The 24,118-nt window shown below is 52.6% G+C and overlaps 1 protein-coding gene across 1 annotated transcript in view; it reads right to left on the bottom strand.

Annotated features, from left to right (window-relative positions):
• The window catches only part of ZFHX3 (zinc finger homeobox 3), a 79,105-nt gene extending 55,322 nt beyond the window's left edge, over window positions 1–23,783 (bottom strand). Inside the window, exons 1-3 of the mRNA XM_075433414.1 lie at window positions 23,686–23,783; window positions 23,259–23,379; window positions 22,523–22,754 (exon numbers count right to left, since the gene is read on the bottom strand). Of these exons, the coding sequence (XP_075289529.1) occupies window positions 22,523–22,754; window positions 23,259–23,379; window positions 23,686–23,783 (451 nt within the window). The remainder of the gene's footprint in view (window positions 1–22,522; window positions 22,755–23,258; window positions 23,380–23,685) is intronic.
• Between the last annotated feature and the right edge of the window lie 335 nt (window positions 23,784–24,118).

Here is a 24,118-nt window from a genome sequence, read left to right as displayed (position 1 = left end):
TAAAGCAGAGTTTACTTTTATTTTATTTTGAAATCTCAAAGATCTGGTTCTTGGATTTTACATCCTCATGAGAGGTGTGCTGGGAACTAGAAGAGGAAGGCAGGCACACACCGGAATGAAGAAAGGAAAATGGGATTTCTGTTAGGCTGAGACTAGAAGAAAAGAGACTCTTCAATATTTAAGGGATAAACATGAAAAAAAAGAAAGACGGAGGGAGAGAACCAAAGCTAAAAGAAGGGAAGAGAAAGTGGAAGCAACGAAATATAAATGCGAAGAGAAGGAAGAATGGATCGCGAGGTAAGGAAGCAGAGTCACTGCCAGGCGGATCAGAAAGCTCTTACTGCCTCTGCTGTTTATTAGCATCCTCGGAGAAAAAAAAGCAGCAGCAGCTTTGTGCATCTTTGCAAAACAAAGCGCTAGTTAAAAATAGTGTGTACAGCAGGGACAGTGCGCTAACATGAGGGTCCTGGCAGCTCTTGCATTTGTACAATCTGTCCCATGAGGAGAGCAGAAGTAAGCAAAGCCATTAAGAATTCCATGCTGATTGCTTCAAACATGTTTTTCTATGCCATAAAGATAATAGCATCACGGATGCATCCGCCTCTTCCCATCCCAGCATCGGCTGTTTTGCATCCCTGCCCCCGGACTCGCGGCTCCCGAGGAGCTGGAACACCGGAACGGGCCCTCAGAGGCTGGCGAGCCTCCATCCTCGGGAGAGCATCCAGACCCTGCTGGAGATGGCCCTGACCAACCTCTGCAGCCGGCTTGCCTTTGGGCCGGGGGTCGGACCAGGGACCCCCCTGGAGATCCCCGCCAACCTCCGCGGCTCTGGGAGCCTCTGCTCCGGAGCTTCGCAGCGGTGCTCGGTTCTGAATCATTTTTGTGTCATTTCTTCAGGAAATGAGCTACGTTGGACAAGGCACTTCAGCTCCTTGTCCCTTCTTCGCCTCCTACTTCTTCCTCCAAAAGAAACACTTGGAGGGTCTTCTAGGATTAGCACGAGCAGCGACACGACAGGAGCCAGACTGAGGAGCAGGGAGGCAAAGAAAATTGCCTGCAAGGGAATTTTGGAGCTGCCATAGCGATCTAGCCTGCCATTTCGTTTGCTGCTCTCATAAATTTCGTTCTTTCCTACTGTTGGGTCCCAGGAGTCGATGGCAGATGATGATCCTAGAGTGATGAAAGCAAAGAAAGAAAATAGGGAAGCCAGTAACATCTCTCCTTTTTTATATTTTATTTTACAGAAAGCTGCTTAGCCCCATTTCAAAGACTAATATGAAAAAAGTGCAATTAAATCCTCGAAAAACTGACAGATCAGCAAAACAAAACCACCCGGAGGAGAGCACGATTGAGCCTCATTAAGAAAGAGTTCAGTCTGTTTTTAAAACCTTTCTTAACACTTAGCTGGGTACCTCTCAGCAGCAACCGCTCCCAATGCGCCGGGCATAATTAGTGTCAGAACGGAAAGGAAAAAATCAACCTAGGAAACAGAAATTAAAACACCAGATTCAAGCGAGAGAAAAAGGTTCAGCCGTAGCGAAACCGTCTAAATTCTAACAATAACCCTTCCTCTCGGTCTGCAGCAAAGAGCTACAGTTCCACTCGATGCATAGACAAATATATGCCAATTAAAGAGAAAAGTGGCTGGGGCAAATCTGTGCCGTAAAATTCCTATCGCTAGCCACTCCCAGTCCCCAAACAATATCTGCATGGCAGTCACATCCACCCGTGAGGTCAGGTTAATGACAGATGGACAGTAAATTACACTGACCTCGACAGCAATTATAACTATCACAGTTGACAATAAGGAAATTGAGATACAGGGACAAATTCTGCGCACTTTGAGCGGCCGGACCCTTCTGCAGGCTGTGCATGCAGACGCTCACATACGTACCCTCCATGTTACATCGCCAGCCTATACCAGGACGCTATACAGCCGAGATCTATTATTTTGCAGCGGGGGTGGGGATGAAACGCATGGGAGATAGGAAAGATGGCAGAGAGATGAAGCCATTTTATTAAATCAGGCAAATTCTAATTTATTCTGGGGAGATGGAGGAGAGAAAATGGATTCACTCTCAGCATGCTCACTCTGTATCGTCTGATCCAATCCCTACTGCCTCGCCGGAGGGGGAGGGGGCCTCGCCGTTCTGCACTTCTCCCACAATCTGAGAAAAAGATTAAAAAAATAAGATGATTCTCCTTTCAGGTTTTGCAGCAGCCACCGGGAAAAAGCTTTTTCTGGGAACGCAAGGTGCCCACCCCTGCCGTCAGCCGTGCAAGGCGGCGTGCAGGGGTTCACGGAGTTGCTTCTCGAGGATGTTAAATCGGCAGCACAAGGTCCGGGGCTCACCACAGCGCTTGCACCACGCAAGCAGACGTAAAGAGATACACGCACGGGGAGGATGTCCCGTGGCGGTCCCGCTCTCTCCGCCATTTTCGGTGTATGCTAAAGCACCCCCCCCCCAGCAGTCAGTAGGATTATCACCATCACTCTGCTCTGCCAGGTAAGAGACCTTGAAAGAGAAGCGTCAGGTGGGCAGCGCTGACGAGGTTGGCGGCACCTCAGTTACCCACGGGCTTGCACGGTAGTGCAGAGCATCGTCCTAACACCACCTCCCTAATACCACCGAAGCGTCACCACCGCAGCGTCACACCGTGGCATCACCACCGCGGCATCACCAGTCTCCGGCACAACTGCAAACCTGGGAGCTGGATCCCTCCGCTGCTCCAGCCGGCGCTTCGGGAGCCGACGGAGGTCACCAGCACGGATGCGCAGCCGAGCGGGAAGCCACGGGCTCCTGCACTGCTCGCGGCCCAGTGGCTCAGGTCATCTGAAATGACACAGAGGACCTGGGGGCTGTCACGATGCTCACACGCTGGGGAGATGGTCTGTTGTGATAGCCCGGTGGGGACAGCTCACGCAGAGGCGTTTCCAGTCGGGGTTACCATCTGAGCTTTGTGCTTTATGGACGAGGGCGACGCACGCAGCTGCCTGACGCGCAGAACAAAGCCAGAGAAACTCCCTGCTCAAGAGAAGAAGTGACACCAACCCACAGACCAAGAGAATGGTCCTTCATGGATTTTGGAACAGGAACCAAGGGAAAACACAGAAGTTTGGTTAGAGTTTAACACCACTAAGAAAAAGCAACAGAGCTCCCGCTGCAGAGAATGGCAAGCACCCAGCCACCGTCCCAACGGGAACTGGTAACAGCAATGCCCTTACAGCGTCCAGCTGGGGAGAGGATCACCTGGGATGGACAAAGCAGACGTGCCCTGGAGACACGAAGGTGAGATGTTGTTGCACAAAGCTCCACAGGCACAAGAATACCTCCCATTTCAGAATAAACCAGAAGGAAATGAGAACAACATGTAATTAGCTACCAGTAGCCAAAGAAGTCCAGAAAAACAAACAGGACTTAAAGTGAATTAGAAGAATGCTAAAACTAGACGGGGCAGAACGCCCCGGGTCGTCGTGAGGCTATCCTTCGGCGTAGAAATCATTCTAGTTAAGCTTGCAGTGATTAAATCAACATTTCATACAAAACCCAGCTCAGAAAACACCTCCTGCAGGGATCCCCCTCCGCTGAAGCCACCACCGCTTGTCCAAGCTCAGCACAGCGCACGTCCTGCACTCGCACGTCACGCAGGGTCCGGGGGCAAGCACGCGCGCCCGGCGCCCGAGTGGCCAGGGTAGCGGCGAGGATGCTGCCACTGCGCAGGCGGTCGAAGGCCGGCAGGCTCCGGGCTCCACCGAACCCTCGCCCCGGCGCGGGCAGCACCCTGTCCGGTCACCCTGCCCGCCGGTGCGTCCCCAGGGCTCACGGGCAGCAGGTCAGAACTCGGCTCTGCGCTGGAGTGAATTCCCACCCGGTGCCACCCGAGAGGCCGCGGGGCAGCGCCAGAGCAGGTCCCGCTGCCCTGGGAAGGGCGAGCAGCCGGGCGCGGAGGGAGAGCGCTCGCAGCGGGACTGGGGAGAAGCGGGGCCGGTCGGGGCGCTCGGGAGGAAGCAGCTTTGCAGGAGGGAAAGGGTCTAAAGCGCGGGGGAGCCGGGCTGAGCAGCAGCACCTGGAGCACAAATTCCTAACAGAAGAAATTCTTGTTTTGCATCCAACTCCAGCAGGGGCAGTGAAGCTGATTTTATGACTTATTTATTTATTTTGTCTTTGATGAACAGAAGGTTAATATAAGAACAACTCCTTGGCAAACCTTTAAGGGTAATTCAAGCGACACTGATGTGAATCAATGTTCCCTTTGTGAACGCATTACTTGGCAGAAACTGGCTTTTTGTAACCCCCTTAAACCTAGCTGGCAAAACAAAAAGAGAAAAAAAAAACGTCCTTCAAACAAAAGGATGAGGTGAAAATAAAGAGAGAGTCGACTGCACTTTATTCTCTTTCATAGAAGCAAATGGATTTGGTGCTTTTTATACATTAATCAATCAATATCACTGACTGTACATCAGCGGCGCAGCCAAGTTATGAATGACCTTTCTGGCAAAGAGGACACTTTTAATGCTCATAAGACTGCTCATAGCTTAGCAACTTTCCGAATTTATGCCTGCATGATTACCCCTTGGAGGCAGGCGCCCGTTAGCGCTGCACTAGATATGACAAGGTTAGTCCTTGCCAATTTGTGCAGAAGAAAGGAAACTGTTGACTGTGTGTGCACGCTTCGTTGACGCAGGCGGCTGCTGCCTTCCGGACGGCGGAGGACGGGCTCGCCCGACGCCCGGCAGCCACCTCGCCTGCCACGCTCCTTCGGACCAGGAGACCCAGCCGTGGGCCAGCTGGCAACAGCCGTCCTCCGCAAAAATCTCAGCCCGAAGCAGCGCGCCCGAGGGCTGCAAGCAGCCGTGAGACCTGGGGAGCACTGGGGAGCACGGCGGCGAGCGCAATGACAGGAGCCCGGAGGCAGTGTGAGGCAGGCGGGTGCATGCCGGGGCGGGAAGCCAGGCCATGGAGAACATCCTCCTTTCATCACCCCGCTGGCCGTATCGAGCTGGAACTGCTGCTCCGCGCAGAGCCAGGGAAAGCACTGCCTCGCACCGTCAACAACAACAACAACAACGGGCTGCGGGCAACGGCTTCCAACTCCTCTAGTCTTTTTTACATTATTTAAAAGAAAACAAAAAAGGATCCAGACCTCAGACAGCCACGAGGTCACCACTTCCCCATCAGCTGTGACCCACTCTAGCAGAAGCATGGCTGACGTTTGGGTACCGCCACGCAGGAGACTGCTATTGCACACTTCTGACTTTCCCTGGCGCGTGTTAGGAGGGTTGGACTAGATGACCCACAGAGGTCCCTTCCAACCCCTGCCATTCTCACTGGAACAGGCTGCCCAGGGAGGCTGTGGAGTCTCCTTCTCTGGAGATATTCAAGACCCGCCTGGACAAGGTCCTGTGCAGCCTGCTGTAGGTGACCCTGCTTCAGCAGGGGGGTTGGACTAGATGACCCACAGAGGTCCCTTCCAACCCCTACCATTCTGTGATTCTGTGATTCTGTGTCCCTAGTCAGCTCCGCCAGCTCTCCAGCCAGATCCAAGCTCTCCACCTCAGGGACAGTGGCCCCAGCACCACACTCCTCCTCCTCCCTGCAGCTCCCCGAGAGCGCGCGAGGCCATCATCCCACCCGCTGCAGGAAACAAAGCAAACCCATCACCTGGCTCACTTCGGAACCACCCTGCTCACCTTGCCAAAAGCACTCTGCTCTTCCACTTGATTTTCATCTGGACGTTTTCGTATTTTGAGTCTTTCCCTCTGAAACTTGCACCATTCGGAGCAGCCTTCAATCTGGCGGGAGCTTAACACGCCTCTTATTTTGTATTAATTACCTTTCGGGGCTAGAAGTAGATTTTCTCCCTTGCCCTAGCTCTCAATCCCTCCTCTCTAACAGCATCTAGTTTTGGAGGGCCTGACGCTCTACGCCAGCGAGAGGCACCGCAAAACCCCACCGCGTCTTTCAAACAGCACATCCTCGGCGGATGGATGTTTCCTGCCTCTTCAGCATTTTCCTATTTCTGCCATTTTAGAAGAACCCTGATGATTCTGGTGAAACCTCTCTTCCTTCCTTCCCTTTCACCTCTGTCCGAAGGTGCCCGTTACCGGCAGCGTTGCTGGCCGGGCAGCCCTGGGCACTGCAAAACCCAGAGCAGTGCCAGCAGTGGCTGCTCGCTGCCCAGGGCCTCCAGGAGCCGGCACGGGTGCACCCGACAGCCAGCCATCTGGCAGCCGTCCCCTCCTTCAGCCACCTTCCCGAGTTTAGGCAAAGGCCACCTGGAAGCCATGCCGGGGCGCAGGGGCTGACGCTGCACGGGGCCGCTGCGTGCTTGGGACCCCGCGGACTGTGCCCGCGCCCTCCACGGCTCACACCCAGGGTGCTGCCGGCATGGCTCCGTCCCCCGACCGGGAGCTCGCCATCCTCCCCGCGTCATCGCCTTCGGCCCTGGCAGAGGAACCGACTGGTGAAGGGGGAGCGGGGGCACAAGCCACCTCCCACACCCCGGGTCTCCTCAGAGCCACGATGGCTGGCGAGGCGCCGGCTGAGGGAGCCAGGCACAGCTCCGCTCGCTCCGCATCGCCCGCGTCCCTGCTCCCCTTCACCCGGCATCCAGGCTGCGACCTCTGACCCCTCCCAGACTGGAACAAAATGAACTCCGAGCGATCCTCCACACCACACACACACGCACGCACGCACAAAAGGGGAGGTAAAAAAGCCCCCGAATAGGAGGAGAAAAGTGAGTAGGTGATGTGGAAAGGAGAGGTGGCTGCACAAGTGAAGTGGAACGGACAGGCACTGTGCGCTGCCAGATTGCCTGCCGGCCCGCAAAGGCCAAAATTAATGCCATTGTTTTGCCACAAAGGAGGCAGCAAAGTAGCAGCGGAGGCCAGAGAACAATCCTGAACACCAAGCCCTAATTCACCCTTCCTAACAATAAAAAGGAGGACGGAAAAGGCCAGAATGCTTCAGCTTAATTGGTAACCAAATGAGAGAGCAGTTCCCAGCAAAGGAGCAGAAGCGTCTGCCCTGCATGAATACCAGCAAATCAGAAGAGCAAAGCAAAACGCTCACGAGTCACGCTCAGCCCATCGCCGCGTTCTGTCCCTCTGAGCCCGGGGGTGAGCGATGGCAGCCGCCCCGCACGCCCCACTGCAGGAGAAAGATGAGATTTCAGGGCTCGGGGTCCCCGGCGGGACATTAAGCGGGACGTACGCTGTGCGTCATGCCGGCTTCGGAAAAGGCCGGCACATCCCGGCAGGTAGACCAGAGGAAACCTACATCTGACACACTGTGTGGGAAAGAAACTACACGTCAGGACACGTGTGGAACAGGACACAAAAATTGAACACTGTCATTCATTTAACGAAGTGGCCACAGACGAACAAAAAGGCTGAAAAGAGGGGTAGGAAAAGGTATCGACACAGAACAGGAGAAGAAGATTAGGGCTGCGTGGTCTGGAAAGAAATAAGGTGGCCGTGGTAGGAGCATCCAAACGAAGCTTGGTTCAAGCGAGCTGGACAAATACTGCTCCTCTCACCCTCCCGTCTCTGGAGGACTGACAATGAACACGGAAAAAATGCAAATTCAAAGCAAATATGGATATTACTTTCTCGTACAGCTCCCAATTAACCTTTGGAACTCATGGCCTCAAGAAATCACTGAGGTCAAACCAAAATACACGGCAAGGGCATCAAGATGTACAACTCAGAAAAGCAAACTGACTATTTGGAAGAAACAGAAACCCTCTTGCTTACGGGCATGAACTAAATTTTAGTAGGAATAAGGACGTGACCTTTATTTGAGGTAGGTTATTATGTGTTTACAGGTCCCCAGATTTCCTTCCAAAGCAGCTAGAGCAAGACACTGGCGTTGGCAGACACGTGAGTAAACAACCTCAAGTTTTTTGTGGAAAAATAAATACATGCGGTAGCTCCTTCTTAGGACCTGAACGACATCACTAGAGCATCAACAGGCCTTGCAGAAGCAAAAGGAAGCAAGCGTGGTTGAGAAATACAGGCAAGCACAGGACTGCGAGCATGCACACCGCAGAGCGTTCTCCCGACGCGCACGTCAAAGCACGCTCAGCGGCAGTGAAAACGCTGGAGTGGGCCAGGCCAGGGGTTATTTCCAATCCCGTGCCAGCTGCTGTCAAACCTCGCTTCACAACTCATCCCACTGATAACACCTACAATCTCATTTTGCCTACGGCTCTTAAAGAAAAACAAAATCCATTTCAGAAACCAAGCTCTGTCTCCTGCAATTGAGTCTTGAATCCCAACAAAGGAGCTGCAGGACGAGGATACTTTCCGTTTTGACAACGCCTCCTCTGAACAAAGATCTCACAGCACTTGTTTGTTTAGGTCAGACACTGTCCTCCTCCAGTCCTGCCCGTTAGATAAAGACCATCAGACGCGTACTCCCCCAGCAGAATGAAGTATGAGAGAATCAGGGCAGGGAAAAGACAGAAACAGGAAAGGCATTGATGCTCCGCAGGGATGTTCCCTGCAGGGAGGAAAGGTGCAGGACGTTCTCCCCCAGCGCTGAGTGTGACCCTGCGGACCTGAATCAGCTTCTGTAAACAAATGGACCTCTTGTACAGGGCAATGAAGCCTATGTTGTAACCCAAAATCAGCATGTTCTGTGGCAACAAGGTTCCAATTCGCCTTCCAAACAGGCTGGCACAGCACGTGCTGATGCCACGGGTCTGAGCGGGCAAGCTCCGACAAGCTCTCCCACGCTCGCTTTCCCTCTCTGGAACGGCTCTGGCTGACCAGCCGTGAGAGCAGCCGGCTCTGGTCGCAGCCAGCAGTGGCACAGCTGAGGGCACTCTTCTTGCAGGTTTGGCACTTGGAAGGACAATTTTCTGTCTCTGAAGACTTCTAGGAAAGACCACGAGAAGAGACCCCACCTTTCCCTCCCAAGGATCGAAAAGCCCATGGCAAACATCAAGGAATTCAGTTTCACAACCTCATTGAAGAGTAAGCAGATACTCTTCTTGTTCCATGGATGAAACCCTAAAGTGGGAAGTAACTTCTTTCGATCGATCCACATCAGAACTGTAAAGTTGCCAAGATTTCTGGGGTTTCAGTCTCATTTTTTAACATCTCTGAGAACTGCCAAAACATAATAGCAACATTTTTACAAACTAGAAGCTAAAAATGTTTAAATAATTGAGGACCAAGCTAACGTGTGCTTAGTGCCCTCGCTAACCCAAGGCCCAGGAGCTGCTTCTGGACCCTGAGTTACATCCTCCATAGGCTCACGCAGTGACCTTTCCATTGCTATTTGCATTAAATGTCTGGACAGAAGTTCTCACTGATGGCGAGAAGCGAATGTAACTCTGCCCATCTCCAAAAACGCACAGGCAGATTCTGCTACGACCAGTGGTGAAAAGCACCACAGGAGGAGGTACGAAGGGATCTTCTCCTGCACTTTCCTCTCTGATGAAAAGATGGAGCTGGAGACCAGAAATCCAGTGTAAATGTCCTGCGTGACAAACAGCAGCTCCACAAAGGCATCCCTGCATCCATCCGAACCACACAGCTTCCTCCTTCACAGCAGGGGTGGATCTGCCTTCTCCAGGATACACACACAGCCCAGGACAACTGGTACTGCCTCAGCCAGTCTCAGGGAGAGCTCTACGTTTCCACTGCCTCAGATACTCTTTTTAAAGAACTTATACATATAAGTGCAACATTTTCAGGAGAAGGGGAAAAACACAGAATTATAGCTGCACTGAGGGCGACTCCATCCAGTCTGCACAGGTACCTCTCATGAAACACAAACCATCCCACATTCTCTTTCCTTGCTCCTCTTATTACGCTGCAATGAAACTGTAGAAGGAAAATAAGCTTGGTATTTCTGCCTAGGAGCATCCTGCCCAACTGGACCGTCTGAGCTCTCAGTTACCGGGTGAGATCTCCAAAGTCAGGCCTGGGACCCCTCGAGGTGGGAAGCTCTTGCCCATCACCTCCTGACGTCCTGCTGATGCCTCCTCCAGAAAGAAAACCGCAGTCCTTGGCCAGGACCGGTGGCATCACAACACCTTTTTGGTGTCAGTGTCAGAGAGAACTCAACCTCGCTTCTGACCCTGAACAGCAGCAGTCAGGAACACGGTCACAAGCCTGGAGAAGACGCCTGGCTTCCAGCACAACTTTCATTTTTATCCCCCACCACAGAAGTCAGCCAGAAAGGCTCATTACCGACGACATGAGCAGATGGGCAGGAAGCAGCTGAGCGGAAGGGAATCCTGGAACCTCTGCCACCTCACCCAGGTGCTGCTGTGACCCAAAACCCAAGCGTGCAGCCAAGGCAAACCCCATCCCAGGGAAACGGTCGCAGCCTCCAACGCTCCTTAAGGATGAGCCTGTACAACCGAGCGGAGATGAACCGTCAGAGCACTGCCCTCCCAAGCCTATCAGTGCTCTTCAGGAGTTGTTAGGCGAGACTCCAGGCTGCCCACCACAGAGATGCCAAAATTCAGTGTGGGTGCAGCTCTGTCAGCTGCAGCAAACCCTGAGGTACCATCTGGCAGACTGGTGTCCTGCTTACATGTGCCACCTCTCCTCCCGGCACGGGCCCAGCACCCTGCCACGCCGGGGCTGCACGACCGGGCAGGAGGCGTAAGGCCGGGCAGGTCTGTCTGGTCGCTATGCCCCGCGGGACACCGGGACGCTGCAGTGGGGCACGGCTGCACCTCCACGCCAGGAGCAGAGCAAAACCTGGGAAGCACGAGCAGCGTCGCCGGACCAGGCTGGAGGTTTGCTCTGCTCCGCGCCGAGTCTGGCGAGGCCGTTGGTCTGAAGCAGAGCTCTTGTTCTGCATCAGTACCTACAGCCAGGAATCACAACTGCCGAGCCCAGCTGCTGGACCTTGCCGCAGAGCAGCTCCTCAGCGAGGGCTGGAGCACAAAGCCTGGCACGGCCCCTCCTCACCCTACTCCTCTGTTTACTTACAAACAAATTAAACATCCTTGTTGCCTTTGAACTCAAAGCCTGTGCCCGCTTGAACATGATTGAACTTTTCTTTCTGCCGCTGTCCCCACCTAAGGTGTTATCGGGCAAATCAGTACGAAACAAGGTACCAAGGTATCAGCAATTCTCCGCGCTGGAGCTCCAGTCCCTTTCAGCTCAGGTCGACAGCAGAACAAGGAAAGAGACTCCAAGCTAACACACCACGAACAGCATGCAAGGGAGGCAACTCTCTGAACTCATCAACCTGCTGGCACAGAAGGAGGCACGTTCATTCCAGATACATTTAATCTGAAGCCCAGTAGTGTAGAAAGGGAGAAGAGAGCAGCGCAGCAACAGCTAGGAACAGTCAAACCCGCAGGAAAGATACTGGAGACGAGCTGCTACCATGCAGTACTGCGGAGATGAACACCATAGATGAGGGGTGGCAGTGGAGGAACAGTTGCTGGAGCATGTGTGTCTAAGTTTTCGGAAGGTTTCTTTTTCTCCTTACCACCGGAACGTCAGTGTAGGGGCTCAGTCAGACACAGCACCTGAGCAAGTGCGAGGTCTGGACAGAAGCAGCGCGGTTGTGCTGATCAGACTTGACACACAAGTTGAATTTGCTGCTAATATGAAACCCGCGTCGCTCACACTGAAATCTAACCCTTCTCCAACATACCTTGAGCCAGGGCAGCAGCATCTACTGCTGTTCAACCTGCAACATCTTCAAGGCTTTACTGATTCACCCCAAAAACCGAGAGCCCTTCAGTCTGGAATTTAGCCTGCACCACTGCAACAACCGCCGTGAGGTCCCTCAAGAGAAGAGCTCCCTATTCTAAAGCTGGAAGGGAGGGAGGGGAAAAGAGAAGCAGAAGGCGCAGTTGGCACCGGCAGCAGAGCTTCTGGTGACCAAATTCGGCACCAAGGGTGAGACGGCAGGGACAGGGACACCACTCTTCTGTCCCAAAGCGAAGAGCAGCTGCTTGAGCCGCGCAGAGATGCTGCGCTCTGACAGCCTGGTTTCACTCCGGCTCTGCAGTTTGTTTTGATGGGGAGAAAAAAGTCGAGCAGGAGTGGGACCAGGAGCTTCCCAGCGTTTTACTGCAGCATCTGGTGATGCTTTCCCCTTTACTCTTCCTAAGTGGAAAGGGCTTTAAGATGCAGCCGAACAAGACAAACATTCTGGAACGAGTCAGCCGTCTGAGCTTCCCCTCTTTCTGCTTAATGAAAGCCACGAGCTCCCAGTGACAAGTGTCGGCTGGGGCTGGATGGGGAGTTTATGAGATTCCTGCCACGTTTCAGTGATATTACAGCGTGCCTTTGGTCTGCCGGCCCCAGCCCAGCTATCTAACCACTTCCTTCCCGCCAGGCGCCTCCCATTAGAGAGTTTCATTAAGCGAATGCTTGGGGGGTTCTGTAGATTTCTGTTACCCGCCGTCGTCGTCCCCCCCTGCTTTACCAGGGGCACATGAAAAAAGCCATGATAAACTTTAATAAAAACAAAATTAAAATGATTAAACCTTTCATATCCTTTAGAGATTATCTATGCACTGCTGGCTGGTCAAAACAGAACTCAGGCACAACTGCTTTTTACTTTCAACTCAAAACCAACCCCAAAAAATAAATAACAAAGGAAATCTGCCTCTGCCAGATATTAAAGGGCAACCGACTTTATCCCTGCGTTCTGCGAAGGCAGACCTCAACAGTCCCGTGGTGTCCTGTACGCACAAAACCAGACCGATGCTGCTGAGGTGGGAATAGCCTTCTCCAAAATTCGGGTGGGGGAAAGGACACAAGGAGGGGACAGCTACAAACTGTGCTACAGAATAATACCTGGACAGAGAAGTCTCCTTCTGTGGACTCGGCAGTCTCTAAAGGGACCGACTTTCTTAAAGCACGCGGCTCTCCTCACTCCTGCAGACTTTCCAAAGGAGGCAACCGTCTGCAGCAACCCTGACCCACGGCCGCCAGACAGGCATTTGCTGGATTTTGATAACCACTGAAGCAGTACGAAGCTAAAGCAGAACCAAAAGTTTCCACCCGTTTGCTGCCTGCCCGGCCTCTGGACATCCTCCAGAGGAGGGACCGTGCGCAGAAGTACCGCAGCTCCCACCGGGAACTTGCTGGGAAGGTAGAGGGTCCTTAAGCCATCCAATCCACAAAAAAAATGAAAAAACTCCAAGGTTCCGCAGAACAGCAAAGGGGAACGCAACAAGCTGTCCTCCCGCTTTAAACGAACACACGTGACACGAAATCTTGAAAAACAAGACGATAATCCTGCATGTGGGGGTATCTGGTGGGGCTGGCACAGAGATCAGAAATGCTGCAGTAACGGGGAACGGCGAGTTTAATCGCTTTAACATACGTATCGCCAAGAGCTGTTTTCCTCTCTGTTGCTGTTTCACGTCTGTTATTGCACCGTGGGCGAATGTTTTCTCCAAACAGGACACTCGCCTTTCTCCCTGTGTCCGAGGATGGGATGAGAGAAACGGATTTCCTCTTCAGACAACAAAGCCGCTGCTCACCCCAGCTGCAGGACACAGCTCCCGGCAGAAAGGTGGGTGCGGGCGGCCAGGCACCCACCGGCTTTCCCAGCCCCCTCCCTGGCAGGCACCCGCTGCGGCCAGGCCCACCAAGCACCTCTCCGACGATCCACCTTCTGATGATTCGGTCAGATTTACACGCAACCTTCGGAAACAAAGCCCGAGCAGGCTGCTGCCTTCAGGGGGTTACAGATAACATCTTGGGAAAAGACAATATTGGGTTGCAGGGAGAGAGGGAGAGGTAAAAAGCCTAAGAGAAGCTAATGAAGCCGGGCAGCATTTGATGTTTGCGCACAGGGGCTCAGATTGTCATTTGGGCTGGCAGATTATTAAATGTGTCAATCAAGGTCAGGCCTGGAAATGGCAAGGGGAAGTATGTGCTGAGCACCAGAGGAAGGGATTCTCGTTCTGCAGAGGAGAGGGCGACCGGCAGCAGCACAAGACCAGACGAGCTTCTCCAGCCGTAAGAGGCAGCGGCAGTGGGAGGAGATGGCACACGCAGAACATCATTCTGGAACTCCTGCTTGCACCAGGTGGGAAATTTTACACCAAATCCCCCAGCGCGCAGCTCACACGCTGCTCTTCCCCAGCCCTCTGCAAGGGCCCCATGTTCCAGCCAGACAAATCTGTGCATTGCCAGCGCTGCAGCCTGCTTTTGGTGGGCAGATGCTCCAGCACAAACTCTGTACGCTGTTCTCCTGCAGACACCGTACCAGTAATCGGCTTTGGGAAGTTTTTAATTGTTGTGTGCAATTAAGTCCCATGCAGAAGTGGAGGGAAGCTTACAAAAGCAAACTAATTACTCTTTTCTGAAACCCTCCATTACCTCTATCAGATGTACGAGAGCAACATGCACATTTCTCCAGCATTAGCAACGATCACATTTTCTTTAATTGAGACCGAGTGGAGGACATCAGTTCTTAATAAATTTACGTTATTTCAAGCAGGGAGCAACATCATTTGGCATTACCCATTTTCATTTCAGAAGTCTTAAGGTTCCCCTGGAAGTACGGAGCCTGCAATCATGAAAAACCCACTCCAAAGGAGCGTCGTGGATCCCTGTTGTAACAAATCACAGGAACAATTACTCCATGCTTGATGATTATGAACGAGAAACGCCTTGCATGGTTGCCCACTCTTCAAGGTGGGAAAACAACCGGATGGTTCCCCTCACAGGAGATTTCTGTGGAGGACCCCCTCCCCCTTTCTCCACTGTTTGTTTCGCTTCATTTTACAGCTGGGCCGATCGCAATTCCCAACTGCAGGGCACGGCCACCGAGGGAAGGGAGGAACCGGAGAGCCCGGACAGGAGAGACGGGAGCTCAGCAAGCAACACCTCTGCCTCGAGGCAGACGATAACACGTTCTGCGGGACTTCCAAGTCACAAATTTACGCCGACAAACGTGGCTGACATTAAGCCTCCCTTCTGCTCAATAGAAAGTTTTTGTCTAAGTGAAACCTTACCACATCCTGAGCGTTTCACGAACAAATCTGCTCCCGATCACCCGGGGACTCGCTTCCGTTCCCCTTTACCGTCACCTCTCTCCTGACGGCGATACCTCCGCATCCCTGGTGCGGCTGCAAAACTCCTTTTAAGAAAGGGGAACATTAGCGAAGTGTTTCATATGACTCAGAGTGAAAACAGAGGTGCAAGCACCGTGCGGGCACGCAGCTGTCTGCAAGCGCCACAGCCAGAGCCAAGCGGAGTTTGCTAACTACTATTTTTAAACCGCACGGGGTTTTCTCATCTGGCGACTGCTCCAGCTATACCTCAGTTCTGTTTACATACTTGGTTTCATTAAAAACTCACATCCTGATTTCAGTCTGCAGCTTGCAGCCCTTCAGCAGGTCGAACACTGAAATACAAGGCAGACGTGGCCAGACGGTGCACCCGCCTCTGCCCGGGGGACAGAGAGAGGGGGCAAAAGCGGGAGCCACGGGGCATCCCCTCCTCCCCGGGAGCTCCGGAGCCAGCAGCTTCCAAGGGCTTGCCAGAACAGAGCTTTACAGCACACGTATCCCTCTAAATAACTGTAATCAACCTGCCTTCAGCGGGGAGAGCGGCCGGTCCCTCGCTGTGTGCGGGCAGCGGGAGCAGCGCGGATGCTCCGGTGAGGCCGGGCACGGGCAGGCAGCGATCCTCCCGCTGACACCCGCTCCAGCCCCGCTCCTGCCCAAACAAAGGGGCTTTTGACTGCGCTTGGCCGGGTTCAGCAACGGCTTCCAGAGAGCCTGCCCTCGCTCTTCACACGCGAGGGCCCCAACAATGACTTTGTGTGTTCGAAGAAGATGGCTGCTAAGGGTTTGGCAGAGACCAGCAGGATTGCTGAAACAGTATGTCCACCACCGGGGACTGGCTCTCTGCGGTGCAACGGGGAGACTGCGGCACGCCCTTGCGGTACGCGTCCAGCAAAATAATTCTTCAAAAACTACCAGTGGTATCTCTGGCTGGCTTAGCCTGGTCTTAGGGGAACCATCCCATCTCCACAAAGACAAAGAGGTTCTCCAGAAGTATATGGTGCTAAGAAAAAAACATCTAGAGCCGCACTGAATAGAAGATATTATTTTACCCTATTTTTAGCCTTCCTACGGATTTTCACAGTAAGGATACAAAGCTTTGTAAAGCAGCCTATAGAATGACTCACAGAGATCAGAGATGGTCAGCATTTCCCACTAAATATTACATGACTTTTCCACAAGTCATCTTCTTCGTCCCACAAAGCTCTGTAACAGCCTCCAGCACAACCGTAAAGATCAACAAATTCGACTCTTTTGGGCTCGCTTGCTACATTTCTCGTGGTTGTTTTTTCAAAAGCATTCTCAGCAGTCCCATAGACGGTGTCCAGACCGCGGTACTCAAACTGCCTTGGAAAAGGAGGAGGAGGCAGGCACACATCTTTTCCTTGTCACGCTCTGCTCCCTCCTTCGACAACATGGGGTGGCCTCAGCTGCCCGTGCCTCCGGGCAGAAACACCTCCTCCAGCACCGCACAGCCTGCTTGTACCAACACAACTCCTTGGCCATGCAAATCGTCCTCTGCATTTACATCTGCTAAAAGCTCTGTTTCCCGTCAAAGATGTCAACAAATTCAGGGCTCATATGAGAGGATGATCAAAATGAGACTCCTGGGCATCACAAAACTCTAGGTGGTCTCTTGCCTCGGTTCCACTTGACCCTTCTGGACATAGCGATTTTCCTGCGGAGCCCAAGCATCAAGTGTTTCCGCCTGAGGGACCTCTGCTCAGGTCAAGCTTACCACAAGCAACAGGACTTTCTCCTGAGCTGAGGAGCCTGGCAGACCCTGACGCCCAGGACTCGGGTGCCGGTGAGGAACGCAGACATCTGATGGACACCTGATGGACTTCTGTCCTACATGGTGGGAAGAGCGGGTAAACCCCCCTCTGCTCCTCCCACAGGAGGACAGCTATGGAAAAGGAGGGCAGAGGGAGATGGAAAACAGGAAGAGTCAGGAGAAACGGACTAAGATTAATTCTGAACAGCACTTGCCTAAGGAGGAACAGGCTCAGCAGCCGAGGCTTTAACAACCCCACACCTCATGTGGACGGCAGGTGAAGAGATGTGATGGGGAGAGCGGGAGGCTGCGTACGGGAGTGTGAAGCAATGGGACGGGCAGAGCAGGGTCTGCGTACGTCCCTGTGCGCCAGACGCTGGAGGCGAAGCAGCAGTCCCACCCCGCACACGGCTGTCGGGGTTATAAAACGGGCTGCCTGTGCTCCATGCCGTCTGGAAGGAAACACTTTCGAAGCCAGAGTGAAAATTTGGTGCAGGTTGTTTCGCTCTTATTTCTCTCACAATCTAATGAGTCATAAATGCATCCATCCCTCCATCTTGAGAATGCTTTGTTTTTTTATTATGGGTTTGTTTTTTTTCTTCTTCTCTAAACCCCCATCATTAAAAATCAATTAGCTTATGGGTAACGTTATACAGATGCTTCTGCAGCAAGGACCTGACATCTGCAGTGGCAGCAGCCCAGATACTACAGCAATAGATGTCCAAAAATACCCCACAGAGGAACATACACCCCCACCCCTAAAGCTGTATTCTTTCTGATCAACAAAACAGCTGAACGTCCAGCCTGGGCCCACTTCCCCGTCTCCTGCATAATTAGCACACTTCTCAGAGCAAGCAGAAAAGTTTAATTGTCTTTAATTATCCAGTTGAAGGAGGATTGGGTTTCCTGCCTGTTGTCCATATAATTTCCCCGCCAACGACTTCATCATCGCTTTACTGGAAGTGAAGTGTAGCTTCTAAAGCTCTCTTCCAGAACAGACACAAAAGTTTCAGTGCAGGCTGCGCTGCTGGCACAGCGGAGACAAAGGTCCTTGTGTCTACCAGGCTGTTGCTTAAGCTGCTGCCTGTGTTTTCTGCAGGGTGGGAGGGAACGAGTTGCAGCTAATGTGCAATCAAGAACCATCACAATTACAAATGTAAATGAACAGGCAATTGGCACTGACCTTTGTAGATTGTTAGAGGACTAATTAAGGTATGATCAGACACTCTCTTCCAACAGATTGAGATGCATCTACACAAGCAAATATCCACGCACCGCCCCAGAGACGGCAGTGCCTTCCCCTACACGCTTGCACACCCCAGCCAGAAGTACGCGCAGCCGGGCACGGCGTTTAACCCCGGCACCTGCCGCAAAGAGGACGGAGCGGGCAGGGGGACACGGCAACTCCACTCACTCGCTCTGCGCAGTCCCACTTCACTCCGGGCTACAGGACGAGGCTGAGCGACCCTCCCTCACCGCAACCAGCAGCTTTACGGAAAGCTGGGGATGAGCAGATTGGCACAAACTGGATGAAGTTAGGGAAAGGAAAAAGCAGTAAACAATCTTTCAGCATTTCTGGCCAAGCCACAAAAGTTCTCCAGCAGCAGCAGGAGTGATGGTGGATGCCGGGTACCAGCACCTCGCCTTGGGTCTGGCCCAGGGTCTGCCCTGGAAGCAGCAGCAGCAGCCGGGTGGACCTTGTTGTCCTCTGAGAACTTGGGACTCCCCGCAACGTGACCCCTTGTGCCCGCTTGCTCACGGTCACAGCGCTCCGGACTGATGAGCGAGGAGAGGGATGATGCTCCACACTACTGCTGAGGCAAACCAGCAGCTGGCCAGCCAGACCAGCAAAAAAACCGACCAGCACGAGCAGGGAACGGTCTTCTACCAGCCCAGCTGTGCCCTGAGTGCTTGCAGTTCTACAGGGAGAGAAGACCGGCGCTGGTCATGCTCGGGGTCTTGGCCTTCCCCGTCAGGTCTGGGGCATCTTCCAGGACGGGGACTCCACAGCCCCCCCAGGCAGCCCGCCCAGGGCTGGGCCACCCTCCCAGCGAGGAGTTCTGCAGAAGCTAGAAAAGCTGTGAGGACCGAAATGTTTTAAGGATGTTCAGAAAGAGCAGTGAGAACAAAAGGGGACTCACTTTGGGAAAAACTGCAAGCTGATATCGTATCGGCAGGGAAATCGAATTCAAAACAAATACAATTAACTAGAAGGGGAGAGAGAATCACAGTGGTGATTACCAGGGAGTAACAGCAGCATCAGAACAAACCACCGCACTTGTAAAGCAGCAAACCAGCAAAAAAAGTTGGGATCCCTCTGGGCTCCCTGACAGAGCCTTGTCACAGATCAGAACAGCACTTTCTGCTCAGGGTGTCTGGAACACAGCAGTGACTTCCGTGTGATATCCAAAAGACATTCTGAGCCCCCGCCGTCTGACAGAGGAGGAAACAATGCAGGGAGCCGGCTGCAGACCCCATGCGCAGAGTACTGTGTCCAGTTCTGGGCTCCCCAGTTCAAGAAAGATGAGGAGCTACTGGAGAGAGTCCAGCGGAGGGCTGTGAGGATGAGGAGGGGTCTGGAGCATCTCTCCTACGAGGAGAGGCTGAGAGAGCTGGGCTTGTTCAGCCTGGAGAAGAGAAGGCTGAGAGGGGACCTAATATATGCTTATAAATATCTGCAGGGTGGGTGTCAGGAGGACGGGGCCAGACTCTTTCCAGTGGTGCCCAGCGACAGGACAAGGGGCAACGGGCGCAAACTGAAGCAGAGGAAGTTCCAGCTGAACACGAGGAAGAACTTCTTCCCTCTGAGGGTGACGGAGCCCTGGCCCAGGCTGCCCAGGGAGGCTGTGGAGTCTCCTTCTCTGGAGATATTCAAGCCCTGCCTGGACGCGGTGCTGTGCAGCCTGCTGTGGGTGACCCTGCTTGGGCAGGGGGTTGGGCTGGGTGACCCACAGAGGTCCCTTCCAGCCCCCAACATTCTGTGATTCTGTCCCACAGTGGCAGCAGCCTGCTGGACAGACAACAGCAAAGCCTCCCCAAGCCGCACGCGCTGCTCGCTGCACGGCTGCAGCAGCCAGAGACACCAGCAAAGTTCAAAACCAAGAAAAAACAGACAGGTCAGAAAAGTGAATTTAAGGCTAGGTACACGTGTATTCCTGCTACACATCACTGACACCCAAAACTACAGAAAAATAACAACAGACAGCTAAATAATAAATAACAGCAGCATTTTATAACGCTGGAAGTTTAAACGCCACAGAAAAAAAAGACGGATCAGCCTGGTCAAGGCAGATCTTCTTACGCTTGAAGGAATTACACTGAATGAATCAGAGCTGAGAAACTAATTATTGTTGTGTCCTGCAAGAGGCCAACCCTGCCCGCCGCTGAGGACCAGCCTTGGGTGCTGGGCAGTGCCCCCACCTGCCCGGACCCCCCTGGGAGCAGAGGCTCCAGCCCAGGAACCCCCCGACACCCGTCACAGCTGCCCAGCTCCAGCTTGCAGCATCCCGAGGCACCTTCCCTCGGGATACGTCCTCAGCCCAGCCGCTGCCCCGGGCGATGGGGCCAGCCCGCTTTACGTTCCCGTTGATGTTCTGATACCGTAACGGGATCGGAATGAACGGGAGACGAAAGCATCCGTTCTCCCCCACGGGGGTTCTGCAGCTTCCCACCCAAATCCGACTCCCATCGCTGCGGGGTAACCGGTCCAGCGCCTCGTGCCTGTGGCCACCAGCACGCCGGCGCGGTGTGCCTGCTCAACAACGGGCTGGAAGAGAGGTTGAAATTAAATATCTCCGGTCAAAGCGACCTGCAAAACAGATCAGAGGTTCCCCTCCTTTGCATTCTACAGAGTCTTATCCTTACTTGTATTTTTAACCTTTGAAATAAAGTATGATAAAGAAATTCTTAGTGTCTTGTTTGCTGTCAGTTTTTGTTGAAGAACCAACAAGCTTAAAGGAAATTATTTCAAGCCATTTGAAAAAGCAAAATATTTTTAAACCGAGATTTCTGTTAAGTGACTTGTCAAGACTTTTAGTTAAAAAAAAAAATATTTTTTTTTAAATGGTCAACAAACAATTCTCTCTCAGCCAGTCAGCTTCCGCACTCTCAGTACCTGCAATGTCACAATCCCGGAGGACGTACAGGGAAAGAGGTTTTTAAAGTAGAAGACTCGGTAAACAAAAATTTCTAAAGTAAACAAAGATTTTCCAGATTGTTCTATGCATCACAAAAGGGCACAGATGGTTTCTCCTCTCTGTTCATTTTGCTTTGAAGAAAACTCTCAAACCATACAGCACTGGTCACCATACCCTTTGGAAACCTGAATGTTTTTCTACAGCGGAGCATCGCAAAGCAGTGGAGCGGCCATCAGAGCTGCTGTCCCCTCCGGGATGGCATGGCAACCGCAGCGCGCTCTCCCCGTCACCGCGACCTTTGGGAAGGGATCTGCCATGCCCGGGCTGCCGAGTTCACAGACCGGTCACTTTTTTCCATGAGACTGAATTTCACTCTTCACAAAAAATCTCCTGGTTTACTTTTCGGGTGTTTTGCAAGTGTTTCAGATCCTTGTTACTAATATGTGTAACGGCAATGCAATCGCGGTCTTAATTTGAGCAACATTTCCAAGACCCACATCTATTCCCTGGTGCTGCTTTCCTTTCTCGACGCCTTTAAGCTAAGCTCACTTTCCCTGTCTCTGTGTGCATTAACTGCAAAACGCCCGTTCCTCAGAGCGCTCTTCTGCAAGATGTGGCCATTTCAACAGCAGTCATGGAGGAAAGTCCTGGTTGAAGCCAAGAGGAGGGTTGTGAAGGCTTTCGCTGGCGTTTCCCCAGCTCCAGCACCTTCACCTCCCTGACAGCATTCGTACCAGCCTACTCGGGCAGGCTCTCCTCCTCCCCCCTCCAAAGAGGGCTTCACGAGATCTTGCTTTTTCCTAACATAAAAAACTTTTTAACCCTTTAAATGATCAGACAAAGTACAATTTCTGTTTTGCCCGGCCTAACTGTCCCCTTTAAGGCGCATTTTCTCTTGCCAGATTCACAGCTGCAGCCCCTTTCCTATTTGCTGTCCTTTCTGTATGAGCAAATGCTTCATCCCAGCCCTAGACTTTATCCACCTTGTCAAGAGGAGACATGGAAAACAGACAAACGCTCATCCCACCCCTTGCCCCCCCTTCGACCAGCTCCTCCTCCTGATCCAGTGTGGCTGAAACACTAGAAATCAGTGAACAAGCTGGGACAGGATCACACTGGCGCTGAAGACATCAACTCGAGACATTGCAAAATACCTACAAAAAGTGCAGTACGCTAGTTTGAGTCATTCAAATGCGATGGTCTCCAGACGCTCATACACTATTCCACCGTTTAAGACACTAACCTGACCGAACATACACACTGCTGCACGTCAAACGTGCATTCAGCCTTGCTGGAACGGAGGGGGCCACTGGCAAGCACGAAACGAAGCACGTGCGTAAGCACTTGGTGCCTCAGAGCCACCACCCCCAAGCCCCGCGAGGCAGAGCTGCGCTGGGCGCTGCAGGTACAACGGGGGTCTTGTCCCACCTCAGGGCAGCCAGGACTTCCCTCCCATACTGGCGATCAGCGTCATCCCCACAGCAGGGAAGGGAAACAAGAAAGCCACCGAGCTCGGCACGGAACTGCCGCGAGGGTCTGGCGCTGACGCGAGGAGCCCAGCGCCCAGCCCCGTGCGTGCAAGGGAGACAGCACTCACCCGCCTCGGCAGCCGGACACTTGCGGATGGTGAAGATCTGTCCCAGGTCTTCCTCCTCCTCAGGGAGACCTTTCTGGAGGCGTTGCAGCTTCCGGAGGCTTTCGCTCCGCTGGTGTTTCATGGAGCGCACGTGCTGGATCAGGTTCAGCTTGGCCTTGGTGGAGTAGTTACAGAGGACACAGTGGTAATAGCAGCTTTCACCCTCAACCCCGCTCTCGTGATGCTGAAGGTGCTGTGAAGAAAGTAGAGAGATGTGAATTTCCTTTATCGCCTCCAGTCTCCCTGGGTTAGTCCACTGTAAATTGCTAAAAGCCACCTGGGAATTAAGTAAGCAACCATTTTTTGACAGAGACACAGTAGGATCAAGCCTGCTTGCTCTCAAAGTACCACACACTCTCCCGCTTAGAAGAAAGAAAAATGCCAGACACTGAAACGAGCACAGAAGCAAAAACTGAGCTAGGCAAGATCACCTCCTTCAGTGAAAGAAAAGACCAGATCCAACATTAACAACTATTCATGACCGACGCATAGCTAATTCGTTCATATTTAAAGCCTATCCTGGGAGGGGATCCAACTTCATGTCAAACAGATAAAACTCAATTTGATAAATTCTCATCGAAAACTAAAAAGAATGAAACCAAAGCGATCCTAGAACACAACGAACCCATTAGATTGAGAGGTCCTGGAAACAGCGTATGGAAGCGGAGCAAGGAGCGTGTGCCATCCCATCCATCACCCAGCACTCTGTTCCCTGGCATCCAGGTTTGACTGCCTTGGGTCGGGAAGAACGCAGCAGCCTGCCCTGGAAGATGGCCGCGACAGCGGTCCAGACTGAAAAGCCAACGGTGAGCACACAGCTGGGTATCACCGCAAGAGGTTAGCACTTGGAAAAAACTTGTCACCCTCCGAAGCTGTGCTATCGCAGCCAATACAGCTAATTTGAGAGCATTATACCTTGATTATTTGACAAAAATCTATCCATCGCCTGGCACAGCAGTCCATGCTGCTAGGGAAACAAATAGCTATTCTACGTCATGGACCCCAAGGACGCAGCAATTAATTTTTAAAACCAGAGGGAAGAATTCACTGCTTACAGCTGTGCTGGCTGCCACGGCACCGCCGCTCTCTGCTCAGTCTGGGCAGCAGCGGGGCCGAGAGTTCACAGTAAGTTCCCCAGTTCCCGCAGTAAGGGCTTATCACGAGTTGAGGGAAAACGGATACCAAAGTCAAATGACGTGAAAGCCTCCTCAGTGAAGGCCATTTGTGCTCCCACCACACACCTACACACTTCAGCTAAGCAATAATCCCTGCCAGCTCCTGCCACCCAACCTCAAGACTTTCAAACGTCTTTGGGGTCATCTCACGAAGCTCTCTGCTCACCACGCGCTTTGCCCAAGGCGCATAAGTAAGGTGGTTGGGACATGATCTCAAGGTTTGTCAATCAAATATATTGCCTACGTGCAGCCAGGACCTTCTGGTAAAAATTCTGACGTGTGTTATCTCAGTTACAGCTAAGATAAGATTAAAGACACATATTACCCAGCGCTGTGTGCTTAGCTATCACGGAGGAAGGAGAGCCCTCTGAGTCTAGGAATG

This window comes from Opisthocomus hoazin, chromosome 12 (assembly GCF_030867145.1).
Source record: "Opisthocomus hoazin isolate bOpiHoa1 chromosome 12, bOpiHoa1.hap1, whole genome shotgun sequence".
NCBI lineage: Eukaryota > Metazoa > Chordata > Aves > Opisthocomiformes > Opisthocomidae > Opisthocomus > Opisthocomus hoazin.
Note: the sequence above shows the minus strand (reverse complement) of the source record. Positions and strands in the feature narration are given on the sequence as shown.